At 45.6% G+C, this 15,886-nt stretch overlaps 1 protein-coding gene across 3 annotated transcripts in view; it reads right to left on the bottom strand.

Moving 5' to 3' along the window:
- Positions 1-15,886, bottom strand: part of PDE8A (phosphodiesterase 8A) — a 187,578-nt gene that overhangs the window by 13,418 nt on the left and 158,274 nt on the right. For all 3 annotated transcript variants that reach the window (XM_053594560.1, XM_053594561.1, XM_053594562.1), the window contains 8 exons: positions 13,566-13,636; positions 13,134-13,298; positions 11,405-11,453; positions 11,033-11,168; positions 9,406-9,604; positions 6,282-6,499; positions 4,852-4,984; positions 2,025-2,192 (listed from right to left, as the gene is read on the bottom strand). In XM_053594560.1, the coding sequence (XP_053450535.1) occupies positions 2,025-2,192; positions 4,852-4,984; positions 6,282-6,499; positions 9,406-9,604; positions 11,033-11,168; positions 11,405-11,453; positions 13,134-13,298; positions 13,566-13,636 (1,139 nt within the window). The remainder of the gene's footprint in view (positions 1-2,024; positions 2,193-4,851; positions 4,985-6,281; positions 6,500-9,405; positions 9,605-11,032; positions 11,169-11,404; positions 11,454-13,133; positions 13,299-13,565; positions 13,637-15,886) is intronic.

The following is a 15,886-nucleotide window of genomic DNA, read 5'->3' as shown; positions in this document are numbered from 1 at the left end:
CTTTTGTGCTTAAGTAATTCTCTTGCCTCAGCTTCCCAAGTAGCTGGGACTACAGACACCTGCCACAATGTCTGACTATTTTTTTGTTGCAGTTGTCATTGTTGTTTAGCAGGCCCAGGTTGGGTTCGAACCCACCAACCTCAGTGTATGTGGCCAGCGCGCTAACTACTGGGCTACGGGTGCCAAGCCCTTTGTATTATTTTAATATATTTTGTAATTCCATTATAATAATAATTCTATTAGCTTTAAGTAACAGTGATTGCTCTAGGGATTACAATATATATCATTCACTTTGAGTCTACTGAGCTAATATTGTATTACTTCATGTGAAATGTAGACCCCTTGGCCCCATGCAGGCCCATTCTCTGTCCCTTATCCTTGATGTTAGAGCTGTCATACATCACGACACCCTGCATTGCAACATTGTAACTTTTGCTTACAATTGTCCCATGTTTATAGAGATTCAGAGAACAAATGCTTTGTAATTACCCAGATATTTACCATTTTTGGTAGTTTTCATTCCTGTTTTTTTTTTTTTTTTTTTGTAGAGACAAAGTCTTACTTTGTCTGTGGTGTCACAGCTCACAACAACCTCCAACTCCTGGGCTCAGGCAATTCTCTTGTCTCAGCCTCCCGAGTAGCTGGGACAACAGGCGCCTGCCACAATGCCTGGCTATTTTTTTGTTGCAGTTTGGCTGGGGCCGGGTTTGAACCCACCACCTTCGGTATATGGGGCTGAGGCCCCACTCATTGAGCCACAGGCGCTGCCCCTTTTTTTCATTCCTTTTTGAATATCCAACTTCACATATGATACATTTCCTTTCAGCCTTAATTACTTCCTTTAGCATTTCTTGTATAATAGGTTTATTGGTGATGGATTCTAGTAGTTTTTCCCTGAGAATGTGTCTGTCTTGATTTTTAAAGGCCCTTTTCACTGGATACAGAATTCTAGGTTGATAGTTCTCTCCTAACAGCACGTTAAAGTGCACTGTGGCTCTCATTGTTTCTGGAGGGAAGTCAAAAGACACGAGAATCATTGGTTTCTTTGAAGTGACCTGTCATTTTCCTCTGGCTGATTCCAAGATCTTTCTCTTTAGTTTGGCTTGTTATCTGCTAGCCTAATGACATGTGTGACCTGAGTTAGGCTCACTGGGCTTCTTGAATCTGTATTTTGTCCTTCACTAAATCAGGAAAATCCTCAGCCAAAACATTTTCTAATTTTTTTCTGCCTTAAGAGAATGTTTACCTACTCAGAATATGAAGGGAAATGACCTTTAAAGGGCTTTTAGGCCGGGCGAGGTGGCTCATGCCTGTAATCCCAGCACTCTGGGAGGCTGAAGTGGGTGGACTGCCTGAGCTCACAGGTTTGAGATCTGCTTGAGCCAGAGCAAGTCCCTTTCTCTAAAAATAGCCCAGCATTGAGAAGGGTACCATAGTCCCAGCCACTTGGGGGGCTGAGGAAGAGAATCGCTTAAGCCCAGGAGTTTGAGGTTGCCATGAGCTGTGACGCCACAGTAACAAAGTGAGACTCTGTCTCAAAAAAAAAAAAAAAAAAAAGTGCTTTTAGGAGAAAGTTGTCATCCTAGGATTCTATAGCCTACAAGAATGAAGGCAAAATAAACACATTCTCAGACACAGAAAAAAAATTCCTTACTAGTAAACATGTAATATGAAAAATGTTCAGAGACAGAACTTTAGAATCCAATTTTTCTAGTTTTAAATCCAATGAGACAGAGTCTCGCACTATTGCCCAGATTGGAGTACAGAGGCACAATCACAGCTCCCTGTAACCTTGACCTCTTGCAGGCAAGCAATCCTGCCACCTCAGCCTCCCAAGCAGCTGGGACTACAGGTGCACATTACCATGCTCAGCTAATTTTTTTAGACTTTAATAGTGATGGGATCTTGGTGGTTTCAAACTCCTGGGATAAGGTGATCCTCCCAAAGTGCTGGGAATACAGGCATAAGCCATGACATCATATGGTTTCTATTTCTTTCTATGAACTTCAGAGACAGCCTCTTACCTGAGAAAAATATTCTTCTGAAATGCGCGCGGCCCACTCAATGCAGGACTCCAGGGGGCGGCAGGGGTTGGACACATCGGCACACTTAATCAGCATCCGTTTGATTAGAGTGCGGTTCTCTGGAGTCCTGAGCATAAAGTTTATGGTTTCCTGGTTTTTTCCAGCTTCCTAAAACATAAGTGGAATTCAAAGGAGTCAACATGGATGCCCTGGTGCCCTCTCTTACTGGTGTGGCCAGACACACAAAAGAAGGCTGGCTGGGATCTGGAAGCTAGGGATCCCACCGATCAGTGCTGCGGATACTTTGAGCATGGAGTCTGGCCTCTCCTTCACAGGAGAAAGCCATGAGAAAGCCATGGCCAGCGAGACTCCTACAGGGTGGGGCAGCCCCCCCACCCTCCGTGCATCTGTCCCTCCTTTCCCTTCACTCTTTCTTCTCTTCTGTTCACTAAATCTTTCTAATTGGTTGTGTCCCACCCCCTTTTCCTGTTCCACTTTCTCTCCCTCGGTAAGAACTCTCAAAGACTGGTTTTATCTTTATTATATTTATTGAATAAGAATATGAACTGTGCTGGGCACGGTGACTCATGCTTATAATCCCAGCAATCTGGGAGTCCAAAGCAGGTGGATTGCTTGAGCTCACAAGTTTGAGAACAGCCTGAATAAGAGGGAGACCTTGTCTCTACTAAAAATGAAAAAACTGGCTCTGTGCCCGTAGCACAGTGCTTATAGGGCCAGCCACATACACCAAGTCTGGTGGGTTTTAATGCGGCCCGGGCCAGCTAAACAAGAATGACTACTGCAACAAAAATATAGCTGGGCGTTGTGATGGGCGCCTGTAGTCCCAGCTACTTGGGAGGTTGAGACAGGAGAATTGCTTAAGCCCAACGGTTAGAGGTTGCTGTGAGCTGTGACACCAGAGCACTTTATTGAGGACAACATAGTGAGACTCTGTCTCAAAAATAAAATAAAATAAAACAAAACAAAATAAAATAAAATAAAAAATGAAAAAACCAAAGTAAGAGGATTGCTTGAGCTGAAGAGTTTGAGGTTGCTCTGACTTAGGACACTACAACACTCTACTGAGGGTGACAAAGTGACTCTGTCTCAGAAAAAAAAAAAAAAAAGAAGAAAAAGAATATGAACTGAAAAAATAAAAAAAAATAAATTTCTCTGCCCTCACAACAAATGGGCTCTTGTGGTCCACCAGGTTCCCTGCTCCTCACAATGCAAATACCTACCCAGCCCTGTAATAGGTGTGATCTTGGGAATATCCTTCAGTGCCCCCAAATCATGTCAGATAACATCATGCCTGATACGCCCTCACACTATCCTGACCTTGTTTTGCTTTTGAGACACCATCTCACTTTACTGCCTGGGGTTGAGTGTAGTGATAACATTGCTCACTGCAACTTGCAACTTCTGGGCTCATGTGATCCTCCTGCCTTGGTCTCCAGAGTAGCTGGGACTACAGACATATGCCACCATGCCCAGAAAATTTTTCTATTCTCTCTTTTTTGTAGAGATGGGGGTCTTTCTATGCTGCTCAGGCTGGTCTAGAATTCCTGGCCTCAAGCAATCCTCCTGTCCTGGCCTCCCAACAGTTTTGACATTAAAGGACTTAATTTTCATCTGCACGCATAAGATGTTATGGTAAGCATGAAAACTATCATTATTTGTTATTACATTTTACAAATGAGGACACCAGGGCTCAGAGAGGTAAAATGATTTGTCCAAAGCTACCCAGCTGAGTCAGGATAAGAACTTAAGTTCTGCCTTTGATCCTGGCTACCTTCCACTCACAGTACCACACATGTGTGCTTCATAAGGAGCCCCACTGGGCATGGGTTCTCAGTCAGTGATGTGACTGACCCTCTGAAGGGCATTCAGGTTAGGAGAGAGAGAGAGCACTCGGGCAGAGAGATGATGAAGATCAGGGTGAGGGAGGCTCTTCTGTCTGTTTCCAGGCCCATGGAACAGCCTTCTCCAGGGGCCAGTCCCAGGATTTCCACATGCAACAGCAGTAGTCTAACAAGGCCTGATGGTCCCATCTCAATGGGAACAGATCTGCCACCAGGATGGGCATGTGTTGTCCTGAGACTGGGTGCAGTCTTCCTGGACAGTGCTGGGATGACCACCTTGCTTCACGTTTCCACTGCTGACCAGCCCTATTTACCCCTCTGGTGTGACTACAGTGCAGGACTGCCAGCCAGAAAGCATCACTTCATGTTACTCTGCCCTGCTGGGTCCCTCTGGACACTGAAATCCAGCCTCTCAGAAGTAACCCCAAGTACTGACCAGAGATGGGAAACGTGATTGCTAAGAGGAACAGAGGACCCAGCTGGGCCTGGGTCTGCACAGATAGGTGGAGGACGCCAAGTCTGAGAGGTGTATGGTTCCTTCCGTGGCATAGGGTCAACCAGGAGCGGCAACTGGGTCAGCTCTTTCCCAACTCCCACCTCCCTGTGGTATGCGGATCAACAGAGGCTAGCTGCTGCTACCATGACACGCGTGCAGTGGGAGTGGCTGCAGAGAGCTCAAGGGCTCCAAGTGGCCCCAGAATGTCCAGGGGAAGGGGGCACAAGGGAGTGAGAAAGGGTGCAGGAACACCTACCTGTGTCTGAAGTTTATTTGAAATCTGACTTTCCCTTCAGAGTTTCTGCATTTGTTTGGGTGTCCTGTTTTTTTCTGCCAAGTTTTACACTCTTTTCAACTAATAAAAACTGCACTCAGTGAGCCCAGTTCCGTGCGCGCCCTAGCCTGCATCTCCACGACACACAGGTGCACACCCCAAACACAAGCTCTCTCTGGGGCAGGTGTCCCTTACCTCACTCTCTTCCAGTGCTGCCAAGGGTTTGTTGATGCTGTTGACAAATTTGTTAACATGCTCAAAGTGCTTTGTCATCTCTGTGGCCAAGACCATGTCAATAATCCCCTGGCGCAGCGTCCGGTAGTCGTTCCTGTTCCAGACACAATGAGGCTGCTGCAGATTACCTGACCAGACAGGAACTCCTGAAACAGTCTGCCGCCCAGGAGAGTGTCTACTGCAGCCACAGGTCTCATGCCACTCAGAACTGCAAGAGTCAGTGGGAGACCTGAGCTCGTTTTCCTGTGACTAGGTGGCTCCAACTTATATTTGCAGCCGCTCTGCAGGGCTGGCATCACCGCCTCAGCTCCACCTCAGATCATCAGGCACTGGATTCTCACAAGGAGCACACAGCCTCAGGCCCTTGCACACCCAGTTCAGGGCAGGGTTCATGCTCCTATGAGAATCTCATGTGGTGGCTGATATGACAGGAAGCAGTTTAGGTGGTGATGTGAGCAGTGGGTACTGGCTATAAATACAGATGAAACTTTGCTTACTCGCCTGCTGCTCACCTTCAGCGGTGGGGCCTGGCTCTTAACTGGCCACAAACTGAACTGGTACTGGTCTGTGGCCTGGGGTTAGGGACTACAGGTATAAAAGATTATGAAAAAGGCTCTATCCAGCTCCTTTTCTGCTGCCACCCAATCCCTTCCCCTGGAAAGTTAGCAGGGTCTTGTGTAGTTTGCTATTGATAAGTGATAAGAAAATATGAATTAAAACTACTTGACACCTCTGAAATCGTCGAACATGCCAGAAAGAAGTTCTGTAAAAAGAGGAATCCATTTTTAAATAACTTTCTTTATAAAATCCAAATTAATCAGTTATTTCCTTCAACTGATATCCACAGGCACTGTGCTAGACACAGAGTATAGTGACAAAAGACACAGGACACTGTGGCCTCAAAGCGCTTAAGAATCTAATCAGACATTAAAAAAATAATTTTAAGGTAATTTTTTAAAGTTAAATGTGACACATCCTGTGAAGGAATCCAAAACTGAACATCAGTGTGAGAGACAAGGACTGGCTTCCCCAGGGAGTGACTAGGCAGAGGGAGCCAGTGACAGGAGGTGCAGTGTCCAGCAGAGCTGTAAGATGGCCACGTCTTCTTCAGCAGTTAGGACACAAAGGGACTGAACCTTGAAAACGCGTGAACTAGTAAATCTGCAGAGACGGAGAAGGGATCGCCAGCTGCCTAGGACTACAGAAGTTGAGAAGGGGATGGGGTTAGAGACTGCTCATGAATTTGAGTTTTTCTTGAGAGGGCAATAAAAATGTTCTAAAGTTGATTGTGAATGTACTAGAAACACTTTAAATGGGTCAACTGTATGATATGTGAATCATCTCAATAAAGTTAAAGAGAGACCAACATACTTCCCAACTGTCATTCTTACCTCTCCAGGTTTTTAAAGATATTGCATTTTTCATCTCCAATGGTCAGCTGGAAGGCCAAGGCCGCATGGTGGCTCTCCAGCACAGCAGTGTCATTGTACAAAATAGCCAGCTTGCTTCCAGCATTGCACAGGAAGGAGTTGGTCCTCCCGGGGTGATCTACATCGTGAATGGTGGCTGCAATGAGGGCAGCGACCTCGTCAATTGGATCTAAAGTTTCCTGAAAACCAGAGAGCTTTTAGAAAGTGGGACATGAAACTGAAGGAGGGGAAGCCTCCTGTGTAGTTTCCTTTCCCACTTAACTACTTTACAGGACAAATATTTCTGATTTCTTACAAAAGCATACTGTGTAAGCAAATTCAGTTTTCCTATCTCCACTCTGAAACATAAATATCTTTGCATATATATTTATTAGGAAGCATCTGATTCTCAGTCTCATATAAGTTCAGGACTTACCAGAATATAGGGTGTTCTCAACAGACAGGAGTCACCTCTTCAGCAGCCACTTAATCCAGCCCCATCACACAGAAAGGTTTTTAGTATGAGATACTGACTTAGAGCAACACAAACTAATATGACTAAATAAAAGAGAAGTACTTTTTTGGGGGGGGGTCTCACTCTGGCACCCTGACTGGAGTGCTGAGGCATTACAGCTCACAGCAACCTCAAGTTTTGGGGCTTAAGTGATCCTCAAGTTTCAGTTTTTCTATTTTTAGTAGACAGGGTCTCACTCTTGCTCAGGCTGGTCTCAAACTCCTGAGCTCAGGCGATCCACCCGCCTTGGCCTCCCAGAGTGCTAGGATTACAGGCATGAGCCACCACACCTGGCCTAAATATAATTTTATAATTACTACAATTAATGATCAATTAAATTTTCTTTTAAAAAGATCTATTTTAAAGCTTTTGAATTGGTTCAGATGTGTGCAGGACTTCTCTTTTTATTTTAAGTTTGTGTTTTCTTTTCCTTGATTAGTTTGGCTAGAAGTTTATCTATTTTGTTATTTCAAAGAAGCATTTTGGATTATCATTTTGCTTTTCCCATGTTCTTTTCCTCCTGTTTTTTTTTTTTTTTGTAGACACAGAGTTTTACTTTATTGCCCTCGGTAGAGTGCCGTGGCGTCACACAGCTCACAACAACCTCCAACTCCTGGGCTTAGGTGATTCTCCTGCCTCAGCCTTCTGAGTAGCTGGGACTACAGGTGCCCGCCACAACGCCCAGCTATTTTTTTTTGTTGTTGTTGCCGTTTGGCCGGGGCTGGGTTTGAACCCACCACTCTCGGTATATGGGGCCGGAACCCTGCTCACTGAGCCACAGGCGCCGCCCTTTCCTCCTGTTTTTTAACCAAGGAAAGCATTTACAACATAAACCTTTAAATTTTTCTTTTTTTTTGGCCGGGGCTGGGTTTGAACCCGCCACCTCGGGCATATGGGGCCGGCACCCTACCCCTTTGAGCCATAGGCGCCGCCCACCTTTAAATATTTCATTGGCATCATTCTACAAGGTTTGATACATAGTGTCTCATTTTGTTGTTTTTTAACTACCCGGTCATTTTGTTAAATGATTAACAAAATCATTTCTTTGTTAATCTCAAAATCATTCAAAATATTTTCTCATTTGTAGTAGACATTTTTCATTCAACTGTTAATTATTAAATTCTAGTTCTGTTGTTAAGAAATATAGCCTATGAACTTTTAAAGTTTATCAACACATTCATTGTGTCCTAGAATAATACTATTTTTGGAAATATTTTATGAACACTTGAAAAGATGGTGTATATTTAATAATTAGCCTGGTAAATTTATTTAATTTGATCTAAATTAAAATTCATTAATTTTTACTTTAATTGGGTGAATGGTATATGAATTATATTTCAATAAATGCTTTTAAAAACTGTTTTAAGTTAGCTCTATATATTTATATATAGATTAAGTAGATTAATACATATTAAGTAGGTCAGTCAAAAGCTATAAATTACAGCAAAACTTGGGCTCTCCACATTCTGAGCCGTACTGATGTGCTTCGCCACTTATTCTCCTGATCCGTGAAATAGTCTCTGGACTGCTCTGCCTGGGTCTTGGTTTTTCTCTGACAAGGTCTGCCCTTTAGAATGAGGAGTTAATGTTTGTTCAGTCCCTCCGTGTAGCCTGGCGTCCTTGCCATGGCACTCTTCCACATACTAGCTCCCTGTTACAGAGCCACCAGGGTGACCGGGAGCCGTTCTCTGGCCCTGCCTGGCTGCAGCTATGTGTGGTCCCAGCCAGGGGAACAGTGGGCCAATGGCAGAAGCTTCAGAAACCAAAGTGGGTTGATGTGGCCCAAACATGGCCTGTGAGCCTGGGGTACATAGGAGCAAATGATGAGAAAGGAGCTGATGATTGAGGCAACTGTGGAGAGCTGTAGAGTTTTAAAATTTAAACCCTGCAGGAGATGGGCAGGTTCTCCTGGGAATGACATGGCCACATCCGCTGTTTCAGGAGGACTGTGTGGCAGCAATGTAAGAGGGTGGCAGGAGTTCCAGTTGGGAACTGTGTAGATGAGAAAAGATGGGGGTCCTCCCTGGGATAGCAGCAGGGACGCCATGAGGATGACACTGAGAATGTTTAGATGTGACAGCAGGCAAGGTCAGATGATCAACCAGACACTGGGCACCGAGCAAGGGAAAAACTGGACTCACTCCTGGTTTCTGATCTGAGTATCTGCTTGGCTGATGGAACCCTAGACGGGGTGGACAGCCGTGGGTGGGAGCATTGCTGAGGCAAAGATGATGGACTTGGGCTCAGAACTCCATGGACTTTCAGGTACAGGTGAGGGCCCTCAAGTGGAAATAGCCAAGTTACTTGGCTGTGCTAGCCTGTAGGTTCAGAATGAGATGCCCAGAAAAAGTATTATCCTATCTTTGCTGCTTTCTCCCCAGTAACTAAATTCTGTTTCTTGTACACCCAACGAATGGGGAATGGCTGGGATTATGTCATGGATTAACACTACCAATTTCCCCAAAGCCACAGTGCAGCCCCAGCCTGAGTCCTGCGTGGCCTCCCCTCTCCCTGCTGAGTTGTGCATGGTGAGGCAGAAGCACCAGACTCCCCTCTGCTCCCGCCCACTAACCGTGCAGTGCACGAGCTCACCTTTATTCTCTCCTTGGAAAGAAAATAGGCAGTGGCATGAAGCACATCGGCAGAATGTGTAGAATTGTGGTAGGGGTTAGAAGAATGATAATTGGCTTCAATAATTTGTAGCCATGATCTCAGCGTTGGCTCAGAACAGTTTAAGAATTCACAGACTCCAAAGCGAGCAAACATTTTAAGACCAAGATAAATCAAAGGCCTATAGGGGAAAACAAAATTAAAATGAAGCAAAGAAACAGGGAGTATTTTGAGTCCTGAATAGGCTCAGATCTAACAAGCAAATCCCAGCCTGACTTCAGCGGGTACAGGGCAGTGAAGTGTGTGGGCTGTACCGGCCCCTTTCTGAGGTGGCCAACCAGCTCTGATGGACACGCTGCTTCCTCCTGCCCTCTCCACAACTGTTCTAGCGTCAGCCCCCTTTGGGCTCCCCACCTGGGGAGGGAAGTTTGCTTACTCTGCCCTTCAGGATTGAAACTCCCATGTGCACTAGTGGATTCTTCAAAAAGAATCCCTTTCCAGGCTAAACTGGTACCACTTTGAACTCAACCTTCTCCTTTGTTCCTGCTTGATTTACATCATTGGTTGATGTCCAACTCAGAAGAAAAAACATTTCCTGAGAACTGCATAGAAACCAGATATGCCGCAAGCCATGTACTTTCCTCAACAAACTGCAGGTGGGTGTTATGTTTGAGGGGTTTCCCCTGAGAAGGGAACCAACTGGCCACCAAATTAGGCCCTTCCTTGAGAAGTCATCTTGGCTCAGCATCCGGCCTTTGGCTTAGGTGGTCAAGAAACTTGCCTCTTCTGAGGCAGCGTCCAGAGGTGATCAACGGACTTAAGATGACTGCCTTCGCCTGCTCTCTTGGATGTAGTTCCTCGTGTGCAAACCAGGTGCTTGAACATTCATCTGTCCTGGAGTATTCTTCTCCACTCCCCTGGGCTGTGCCGGGCATCAGCAAGGTAATTCACAGCAAGTATCCACAGGGTTGGGGTCTGTCTTAGGGACAGTTCTCTGAGCCCTCAGAGGGACCTAATAAATCACCCCATGGCCCAGCAGAGCACACCTGGGGCAGACTGAGGGCAGCCCCTCTCCTGTGTGCCCGACCACCAGCGCCGGCTAAGAGCTCTTCTCCAGGAACAAGACTGAAGGCAAATTGCACTCCTGTTCCCACACTGTATGTCACACCCGGATGAGGATGACGGGGGGTCTAGGTGCTCCCATGCCTGTTACCAAGCACTAAGCTCTGGGGCAGCTCTTAGTACACATGTATGCATGTTTCTAGTAAGTTTTTGTCCTAGGCTCTGAGTAGGGCTCTCTGCTACTATCTTAACATACTACCACCTATAGGAGAAATTAATACTCTTCTTCCACTGAAGAAAACCCTCCACTATTTGAAAAGTTCTGACACTTGTTGAGTGGCACTTTCCATGGATTTACCATCTCGGTCATGGCCAAGTAGCCTCTCTCCCAGGCCCTGGTGACTCAGGGTGACCTACTACCCTGCTACTCCCTCCTCAGCCCCATCTGACCAGGGACCAGGTGTGCACACGATCTACACTCCTTGTGGGTTCCTCACACAGGCCCTGGGATCCAGCTCTCCCTCTATGGAGCTCCCTGCAAACTCACCTTTTGTGGGTGGCAGCCTCCAGTTCAAAAATATCAAAGTCCCAGTGTTCTTCGTTTTCCATGGCCCGAGCTATCCGGGGAGGGACATTGTGAAGGGGAAGGGGAGTGATCACATTGCTTGAAACCTGTTGAATGCCTGCAAAGTGAAGTCATTTGGAGAATAAAATTAATAGGCTTTAAAACATTAAGTGTTTCTAAAGGACAACAGTACTGTATCAGGGACAACTGCTTTGTTTCTGAGGTTTTATGACTTACCAAGAAAATTATTTGGATACTTTTATCTGAAAAAATTATTTTCATCACTTAACCTAGAATGCAACATTGTAGCTAGAGATACAAAAAAACTAAAAACAAACAAACAAAAAATCTTACTTTTTGTTGAAAGAACATATTCATTCCCCGATAGTCTTCGTAAACCATCCTGATAAATATAAAGGGAAAAAGAAAAGCCACGACTATTATTTCCTTCTTGGAAACTCCAGGTGGTTAGCTGCAGGGTTGGCTCAGCGCAGGCCTATCAACCCACTGCAAGGCTGCCCTGAGCCCAGCAGGGCCAGCCAATGATCACTGCTTACTGGTGACAGCAGCCCTGGCCCCGCTCCAGGATAAACTCAAGGGCAGGGGCAGCACCAGGGAGGTGAGGACTCCCCTTCAGGAGAGGTTGCCTCTGAAGCCCACGCCTGCTGCCTGCACCCTGGACTGTTCTGGTTTCTTAGGGATAGCTCCCTCTGCCCTCAGTCTTCTCCTCCATTTTCTTGCCACCCTTCTCACCCTGAGGATGCTGAGCTTCTTTGGAACATGAGATCCCTTCTTACCTTCTAGGTGAGCTCCCTGCCCCTAGATGACTCCCCTGGGCTCCTTACCTCTGCTCCCACATCGCTATCCCCAAATCTGGCCTCAGCTGCCCCACTCCCCCAGGCCTGAAGTTTCTGTCGCCTGTTTGCCCTCATCATTTTCAGCCCCTGCCTATAGGCTAGAGGAGCCTCCTGCTCAAACAGGCAGGACCACAGTTAGCTATCATCCCTGAGAACCACTCTACCTTCTATTTATTATTATTATTATTATTATTATTATTGTTGAGACAGAGTTTCACTTTGTCACCCTTGGTAGAGTGCCGTGGCATCATCATAGCTAATAGCAATTTCTTGGCCTCAAGAGATTCTCTTGCCTTAGTCTCCTGAGTAGCTGGGACTACAGGCATCCACCACAATGCCCAGCTATTTTTTTAGAGACGGGGTCTTGCTCTTGGTCAGACTGGTCTCGAACTCCTGATCTCAAGCAATCCACTCACCTCGGCCTCCCGGAATGCTAGGATTACAGGTGTGAGCCACTGGGCCCGGCCCTTCCTACTTTATTCTTATAAAATCAAGTGACTTCAGAAAACAGGCACTGGGAGGACAGTGAGTGACACAATGGTGTGTGCGGCACCTGGCTGCTCCTCCTCTATGCAAGTGTCCGGCACCTTCCAACGTCTATGACACATGCCTGCCCCTTCTAGAAAGATTCCTAACTGGTGTAGCACGCTGTGAGGTGAAACTGCCCCAACCCAGCCACCTTTTGAAACATGTACGGCAGGAGAAAGATCCTTTTTCTGTTTTGCAGTTTGGTGTGGACGGCAAAACTGAACATGTTTATCTTTTATTCTTCCCTAGTTTTCAAAATCTGTAGTATACTAAAAAAAGTTCTGTTTACATAAATTGCTTGTAAGAAACCCTACGCAACACAGGAGAACTAGCTCAGGAGCCATCTAAAACACATTCTACTTCCTGTCCTCCCAGCTGTGGTCTAGCTGGGAGCCGGGGGCATGAGGTGCTCAGCCAGAGGGCAGCAGGACCCAGTGGAGGTGCAGTGTTGGCCCAGACTGAGCCCTACCAGTCTCTCCAAAGAGCTCTGTTGGAGCAAATAATCTCTGAGCAAATCAACAAGAACAGACAGTCGCTAGCCAGTAGTGGTCACATCCACTCACAGACACTAAGCCCTCAACATCTACTCAGATGCTAAGTCCCTGACATGTACTCAGATACTTAGTCTCTGACATCTACTCTCAGACACTTAGTCCCTGACATCTGCTCAGACACTAAGCCCCCCAGTATCTACTCACAGACACTAAGCCCCCGACAAGGTCGCTGGCATGAGGGTCATCCTCCTTAGCACCGAACTGCGGCGAGTACAGTTCAGTGGTTCTTAGAATTTCCAGCACACGGTCCAAGGCTTCTGTTACAGGCATGGGACTGCTTTCCTGGGCAGCATTGATAATATTGATTACCTACATTATGGAAAGAACAGACATGAGTTTTAAAACCTTAGAAACATAGCGAGAGTCACCCTGAGTCAGGCTGGCAATAGCACTTAATGCTGACTTAAGCCTCGTTACAATGCTCATGTCACGGTGCTCCCTCTTCAGAGGAGGCCACAACATACAACTGTGGTGCATTCTTATTGTCATGGGTCCCTGTTTCTTCTCACTGGAAAGAATTCTTGGGGAGAAAAAGGGACTGTGTGCTCAATAGCGAGGGACTACAGACTGCTTCACCTTGGTGATGGGTGCCTCAATCGTCATGGAATGTATCCGGGCCATGGAGGAGTGCCGTCTCTGGCTGGAAGCTGTGGAGAAAGGGACGCACAAATCAGGGTGTGTGTGATGTGGGCACCTGTCTTGATGGCCAAGGGCTCCATGTTCTCAGCTGACCGAGGGCAGGACCAGAACGACAGCTGCTGAGCTCCCTGCCCACCTGCACAGCCTTGGGCTCTGGCATCGCCAGTTCTGCTCCTTGTGGCACTAGGATGCACATGTCCCCAATGGACTGAATTTCTGATGTCACAGGCCAAAGAGAAAACAGAGGAAACAATCTAGCAAGTCAAGGCCAAACAGCCTCTTTTTGTGTCTATAACAATAAGTCTTTATAATCATTTAGCTTGCCATTCTCCAGGAGTAAAAACGTTCTGGAAGACAGTGCCAATGGGCTCCTTGTGTCATATATGGCAGGAGCAATAAATTCAACCACCAGTAACGGAAATACATGAATTTCTGGTTAAAAATTTTTGGGCATCTTCTAGTGCTTTCCACTGCTATGTTTAATTAGGTAAATATCTTAAATGAGACAGCAAATCTTAGGTGCTACAGTTTGTTAATTTTGTGTTGTTCCTGTCAAGACATGGTTTCTTTGAGGTGAGGGAAGACGGGCAAGGACAGGCAGGAAATGAATATTTACAGAGTTTGTCTTGGCGAACACCATCATCCCACATGCTGCTCACCAGGGGACTGTCTCACAGACTGACACGGCAGCCCCGATTTACCAGTGAAGAAACCGAGACACAAGGAGAGACACGGTTTGAGATTAATTAATTTGGCAGGGAGGAGGGTCTCAAAGGCTTTCAATTTGAGATCAACAAACCTTAAATCTGATTTTGGTGACCAGAATAGGGTGTCAACTTCCATTTCATCAAACAAGGTTATTAAACCCAAAATAAAAATCACTATTTATTTACTGAGAGAAAACAAAATGACCCAAATAAATGGGGACATTGCATGTTCACAGTTTGAAAAGACTTAAGTTATTGAGATTTCAGTTTTCCCCACGCTGATTCAAGGCACTCTGAAAACAAATTCTAGGAGGGCATGTGTGTGTAAACTAATAAGCTGATTCTAAAGTGCTATTGTTACGCAGAAATGCAAAGAACCTAAAATTGCCAAGACATTGAAGAAGAACAACTGTTATAACCAGCTACCACGACTGACTGTAAGTGATCAACTATGGTCTGAGTGCAAGCACAGACAGACAATAAATGGAGAGAATAGAGAGAGTCTAGACACAGATCACATATTCACAGGAACCTGGTTTACAGTAATGGTGCTTACTGCAAAAGATCTTTTTTCCAATATGGTGATAGCAACTGGATTTCTACAATGGGGAAAATACCTTCACAAGACATAAAGATTGAAATGGATTATACAGCTAAAGTAAAAGACAAAACAATTTAGCCTGGAGAAGAAAACAGAATATCTGCATTATCTTGGGATAAAGAAAGATTTCCTAAACAGGACATAAAAAGCACTAGCCATGGCCAGGTGTGATGGCTCACGCCTGTAATTCTAGCACTTTGGGAGGCCAATGGGGGAGGATCCCTACAGGTCCAGAGTTGGAGACCAGCCTGAGCAAACCAAGTCCCTATCTCTACTAAAAACAGAAGAATTAGCTGGACATTGTGGCAGGTGCATGTAGTCCCAGCTACTGAGGAGGCAGAGGCAAGAGGATGGCTTGAGCTCAGGAGTTTGAGGTTGCTGTGAGCCAGACTGAGGCCAGGGTACTCTAGCATGGGCAACAAAGCAAGCCTCTCTTTTACCCCCCACATCCCCCAAAAGCACTAGCTATAATAGATAACACTAATAAAATGAACCTCATTAAAATTAAGATGCTCTTTCCTCAAAAGACAACATTAAGAGAGCAAAAGGCAAACCACAGGTGAAGAAAATATATCTGTGATACATAGAAGACTCATATCTGGACAATATAAAGAATTCATACAGATCAACAAGAAAAAGACACAGAACCAATATAAAAATGGGCAAAACACATGAACAGCACTTCAAGAAAGAGGATATCCAAATGGCCAATAAGCATATAACAATGTGCTCAAACCTCATTAGTCACAAGGAAAATTGACATTAAGACCATCAGAGTGGCTCTGTTTTAAAAGGCTGGTGTTACCAAGTGGGAGAAATTTTAGACCAACTAGAACTCTCACAGATTAATGAGGGTGGTAACATGGTACAATCTGCATCAGACAATTCTTCCATGGGTTAGGAGATGAGCACATCATGGTCACGAAAATGAGCTCTGTGAAGACTTTCAC

Source organism: Nycticebus coucang, chromosome 6, assembly GCF_027406575.1.
Source record: "Nycticebus coucang isolate mNycCou1 chromosome 6, mNycCou1.pri, whole genome shotgun sequence".
Classification (NCBI taxonomy): domain Eukaryota; kingdom Metazoa; phylum Chordata; class Mammalia; order Primates; family Lorisidae; genus Nycticebus; species Nycticebus coucang.
The sequence above is the reverse complement of the archived record's forward strand: the minus strand, read 5'-3'. Positions and strand labels throughout refer to the sequence as shown.